Genomic DNA, 5,306 nt, shown 5'->3' on the forward strand with positions numbered 1-5,306 from the left:
GGCCTGAGCCAAAGTCAGATGCCTAATGACTGAACCACCTAGGCACCCACAAATAATCCCATTTGTCAATGGGCAGAAGATATCCAGATGGCCAACAGATACATGAAAAGATGCTCAACATCGTTCATCATCAGGGAAAGAATGAAGAGTCTGTGCTCATCACAATACGTTTTTGCCTCAGGAATGCAGTTTTTAACTTTGTCCTTGAAAATAACTTCAGAGTTACACAAATGGTGTAATGGTGTAATGCAGGAGGAGAACATCCATATACCTTTACCCTTAAGCACATTCGTCGATGTACTACTGGATTTACTTTTCTATACAATCTCCTTTTTTCTTTTTCCTGTTCTAGTTCTAGATTTAGTACTGCCTTTTCCAACGATTAATCATCGGGCATCCTTCCTCTTCCCGTTCTGCTGCCCCAGTCCTTCAATCATCTTCATTATCAATTCTTGCATGAAATTGGCTCTGTTCCCTGGGTAGACTCATTCATGAAATGGGCCAGGGTCCTTCTGGACAGAAGCAAATTTCTGCCTATCTATGTGTCCATCTCCAGTTCCTATGGCCAAATGTCTTCCTTTTCCTCTCCTCTTATGGTCCAAAAGAGAAAGAGAGGGTGGACTGAGTTTCCCATTATTGAGAGGCAGAGAGAGGGGTGGGCTTTCTTTCCCACTGAGGACACACCCAAAGCACTGAGAACTGAGTATGGCCCATGAGTTCTTAATAAATGTGTGTGTGTGTGTGTGTGTGTGTGTGTGTGTGTAATAGGGGGGATCTTTTAAGGTGTGGAAATGGGCAAGGGTCCATTAGCCTGGGCCTAATGGAGTCACTGACCCTGAGGTGTGTGGGAGAAGGTAGATGGCAGGGATCCATTATGACTTTTGTAGGTCTTAGGTCCTTTTGGCCAGTTTCCATAAAAACCATATTAAATACCGTACCTTACAACTGCACTGGTATAAAGAGGAGTATGCTCCACTCTGGTTCATGGGTCTATATTCATTATGATGACAGTCACTTTTGGTTAATCGTTTTCAAGAAATTCTAACATTTTTTGGGGGGGGCTGGGTGGCTCAGTCAGTTAAGTGTCTGACTCTTGATTCACCTCAGGTCATGATCTCAGGGTTGGTGGGATCGAGCCCGACATCAGGCTCTGTGCTGACAGCTCCAAACCTGCTCATGCTCTCCCTCTCTTCAAATAAATAAATAAACATTGCAAGAAAAATAAATTCTATGGGGAGCCTGGGTGGCTCAGTCAGTCAGGCGTCTGACTTCAGCTGAGGTCATGATCTCACAGTTCATGGGTTGGAGCCCCCGGTCAGGCTCTGTGCTGACAGCTGGGAGCCTGGGGCCTGCTTCAGATTCTTTGTCTCCCTCTCTCTCTGCCCCTCCCCTGCTCATGCCCTCTCTCTCTGTCTCCCAAAAATTAAAATTAAAAAAATAAAATAAATAAAATCAAGCCAGGATTCACCCCTGCTTTGGATAAGTCACATCTCTCCCTGGCTCTACTCCTGACCCCACTCACTTGGGTCAGGTGCAGAGGCCTGAGAGTGGGGCCTCGCCGCACCAGTGGATCAGGGGTACTGCATGCAGCCCAACCAGCAGAGCCTAGGTCCTGAGGACTTCAGAGATAGTCCCAGGGAAAATGGGGGCCACGAGGATGGAAAAGCACATTTCCAGAGTGAGGACCCCTGTTGTGCTACACGTGGGAAGGAACAGAGCGTTTTTCAGATTCCTCAGTCCTTCACCCATGTGCTCTCCAAGGAACAGTTCCCTATGAGCGTGTGTGTGGGTGTGAGCTCAGGCACGGGAGGCTCTCCACAGCCTCCATTTTGATCACATCACATGAAAAGAATTTTCCATTTGCAGATGCTTTATTGAAATGAAAATGTATTTGAGGTTTCAACAATTGTCTTGCAGTTTATAGATGAAAAGAGAAAGAAGGAAGAAAAGTCGTGGTTTATATTCACCGGCCGTCAGTTACTGACCATTCTCTGTAGTCCTCGGGGTCTCCGGTCTCGGGGAAAGTTAAAAAGAGGCACACGACTCACTGGAATACATTATTTGCTGGAAAAAAAACAGAGACATGACTCCGATGTTCAGCTCTCTGTTCCAAAGTCAAGAGTTGAAAAACACTCATTTCTTCTTGGCTTCTAGGATTTGTCCACACACATCTGGTATCCAAGAAGGATTGTGCTCGAGTCAAGATCAGAATGATCTCGTCTCTCATGGTAACGATCAGGAGACTTTACTGATGCCAAACAGGTGCTGGTGTTTCCAGATCTCTTCCCCATCAGGGATCCCTATGCTTATCACAGTGCATTTATTTCAACAAAGAATCGTTAAGTCTCAGCCCAAATACAAGGAAATGGGTAGTTTTTGAGTTCTGGCGTGGCCTTACGCGTTAGAAATACCGAAAACGGTCTGACACCGAGAACTTTACCTTTGACACTTACAAAACATTGGAGATGTGCACTCCAAGTGATCGGTCTAATCGACATTTTTAAAGAAAACATTCCAGGGGCACCTGGGTGGCTCAGTCAGTTAAGCCTCCGACTTAGGCTCAGATCATGATCTCACGGTTCGGTTTGTGGTTTCAAGCCCCATGGGCTCTGAGCTGCCGTCTCGGAGCTTGGAACCTGCTTCAGATTCTGTCTCTCTCTGTCTCTCTCTCTCTCTGTCTCTCTCTCTCTCTCTCTCTCTGTGCCCCCCCTCCCCTGCTCACACTCTGTCTCTGTCTCTCTCTCTCCAAAGTGAATAAACTTCAAATCAAACAACAACAAAAAACCCCATCCCATTATCCTTGATTGAAGGGAATTTCACTTGTTAAAGTAGTTAGTTACGCTAAATACACATAAGATAAAATTGACCATTTTCATCATTGTAAGTATACAGTTCTGCAGCATTAAGTCTATGTATGTTGTGGTGCAACCAATGTCCAGAACGTTTTCAGCTTGCTATTGTTGAACTCTATACCCACTGAACAACCCCCATTTTCCATACCAGCCAACCCCTAGAAGCCACCATTCTACCCTCTGTTTCTAGGAGACTGGCTACTCTAGAAAACTGATATAAATGAACTCATGCAAAATATTTGTCTCTTTTTTTGCTGGCTTATTTCCTTTGTCATAAGGTCCTCAAGGTTCATCCATGTTGGCTCTTCTGAGTGATAAACACTTTTGTCTTTAGCTTTGGCAGTATTTCTAAATTGTCACCCTGGAATGTTTCCATAGGAGTATCAAGATAGGGAATACATTATGGAGAACGAAACACTGCTTGTTGTTTTCAACAATTCCATCCCCCAAGGCCGATTCATACCCATGATCTGTCCTTGTCATCTATGGGGTCTTTAATTAATAGTCGAGGAATCCCATCATTTATACTGACAAATTTTGATTGCTTGAAAGCACACTTTAAATTCTTTTAGTAAGAGGTACAGAATCTTCTTCATAATGGATTCTTCTGAACTCTATTAAAACATTCTCATGAACATTTTATTATTTGTTCCTACGAAGAAGGGGATCATTGTTGCCGGTCACTTCTACAAGTAAGGGACTTCTTGAGAATCAGATGTGTTTTACCTTGATAGAAAATGAGTGTGGAGGTGCCTGGCTGGCTCAGTGGGGAGAGCCTGTGGCTCTTGATCTCAGTGTTGTGAGTTCGAGCCCACGTTGGGTGGAGAGTGTACTTAATAAAAAGCAAGAAAAAAAAATTCAAAACAAAGAAAAAAAATGAGGGGTGCCTGCGTGGCTCAGTCGGTTAAGCATCCGACTTTGACTCAGGTCATGATCTCGTGGTTCATGAGTTTGAGCCCCAGGTTGGGCTCTGTGCTGACAGCTCAGAGCCTGGAGCCTGCTTTGTATTCTGTGTGTGTCTCTCTCTCCGATCCTCCCCCCACTTGCACTCTGTCTCTCTGTCTCTTTCTCAAAAATAAATAAAGAATTAAAAAAAAAGGAAAATATTGTGGCTCCTGGGTGGCTCAGTTGGCAGGTCATGATCTCCCAGTTCCTGAGATTGAGGCACGTCTGTCTCTGCACTGATCGGGCAGAGCCTGCTTAAGATTCTCTCTCTCTCCCTGTGTCCGCTCCTCCTCTATGCGTGCTCTCTCCCCCTGCCCCTTAAAGTAAATAAATAAACTTAAAAAAAGAAAAAAAGAGAAAGTTTGTGTGTGGATGTGTGAGTGTGTACTAGGATACTGAAGGGTAGTTCAGCCTTTATACGAATATTGTCCCTCATTTGCCTTTTTCATTTATCATTCACTAAAGATTCCAAGAAGCGCAGAGGCAAATCACCACTGGGACCTTGGCTGGCTTTCCTGATGTCAAAGTACTCACATGCAGCCACAATTACATTCACTGAAATAAAATAAAGCATGTTGAACACTTGCTTTGGCATCATTAGTGACAAACTTAGAGCCTACTAGTCCCTGCCCCTTGGTTTGAAAGCACATCAGAAGAAACTGTAATTACCATCATCTGTGCATAGTTGTGCAGAGTTTCGTTTGACTGGTTGAGAAAACACTGCTTCAAATCAGCCAAGGCCTCTTTTTCCTCAGTAGTCTGAACAAAATCCTGAAGAAAATTTTGGTATTCACTAATGCTCACTTCAGGACTGATTGTTTTGTTAACCACTTCCTCTAGAAATAGGCATCCAGAACCTGAAAGAAAACACATAAAAGCGATCTCAGTTCGGTAGCCCTGAAGCCCCTTTTTGGGAGCACCTAGGATGTTGGTCATCCAATCTGCATCCCAGTAGACTCATACTTTCAGAAAGATGATGGTGAATGGTCTTGAGTTCTCAGTTCTCAGAGAGTAAACTCAGGACCTACGGTTTCCTTAAGCCTGAAAATATCTGTGCCCCCTTTCCACCCCTGCACTACCTCCACAGCCCAGAGAAGCCAAACACTACATAACCATGAAAAACAAAGACGCTGAAGAAATGAGGTGGAGCCTGTTGGCCTGAATTTGGGGAACAGGAGGTCTTCCAGAGGGCCCTGACACCACCTTTAGCCCTGAACCTGTCCTTGCTGCACAGAACTCACCAGCAAAGCAGTAAAGGGGGAGGGCAATCAGCACAAGGACTCTCAGCAGCTTCATGGTTGAGGGCAGCTGGCGTTAGCCGGTCAGTCCGATGTGGCAGGGAAGAAAGAACTCACTTGGGAGCTGAGCACCTAGAACTCCTCCTTTTATTCTCCAGGCCATCACCATAAGCCCTCCCCGAAGTGAGGGACTGAGTCACACAGTAAACGTGGCACTGGGCCAGGAAATGACAGCAAGAATCAGCTCAGCCAGCCTGTGCCCTGTTTGTAG

At 45.0% G+C, this 5,306-nt stretch overlaps 1 protein-coding gene across 1 annotated transcript; it reads right to left on the reverse strand.

Annotated features, from left to right (window-relative positions):
* Positions 1–2,025: 2,025 nt before the first annotated feature.
* On the reverse strand, positions 2,026–5,093 carry SCGB2A2 (secretoglobin family 2A member 2). The gene is made up of 3 exons (XM_047823308.1): positions 5,039–5,093; positions 4,467–4,654; positions 2,026–2,064 (listed from the first exon to the last, which is right to left on the reverse strand). Exons 1-3 carry the CDS (start codon positions 5,091–5,093, stop codon positions 2,026–2,028), a joined length of 282 nt encoding a protein of 93 aa, XP_047679264.1.
* Between the last annotated feature and the right edge of the window lie 213 nt (positions 5,094–5,306).

This window comes from Prionailurus viverrinus, chromosome D1 (genome assembly GCF_022837055.1).
Source record: "Prionailurus viverrinus isolate Anna chromosome D1, UM_Priviv_1.0, whole genome shotgun sequence".
Lineage (NCBI taxonomy): Eukaryota > Metazoa > Chordata > Mammalia > Carnivora > Felidae > Prionailurus > Prionailurus viverrinus.

Coding starts and splice junctions, on each gene's coding strand:
- SCGB2A2 (XM_047823308.1), bottom strand. CDS start 5,093: ATGAAGCTGCTGAGAGTCCTTGTGCTGATTGCCCTCCCCCTTTACTGC. Junction 4,655..5,038: donor CCCCCTTTACTGCTTTGCTG/GTGAGTTCTGTG, acceptor GTTTTCTTTCAG/GTTCTGGATGCCTATTTCTA. Junction 2,065..4,466: donor ACAACTATGCACAGATGATG/GTAATTACAGTT, acceptor TTTTTTTTCCAG/CAAATAATGTATTCCAGTGA.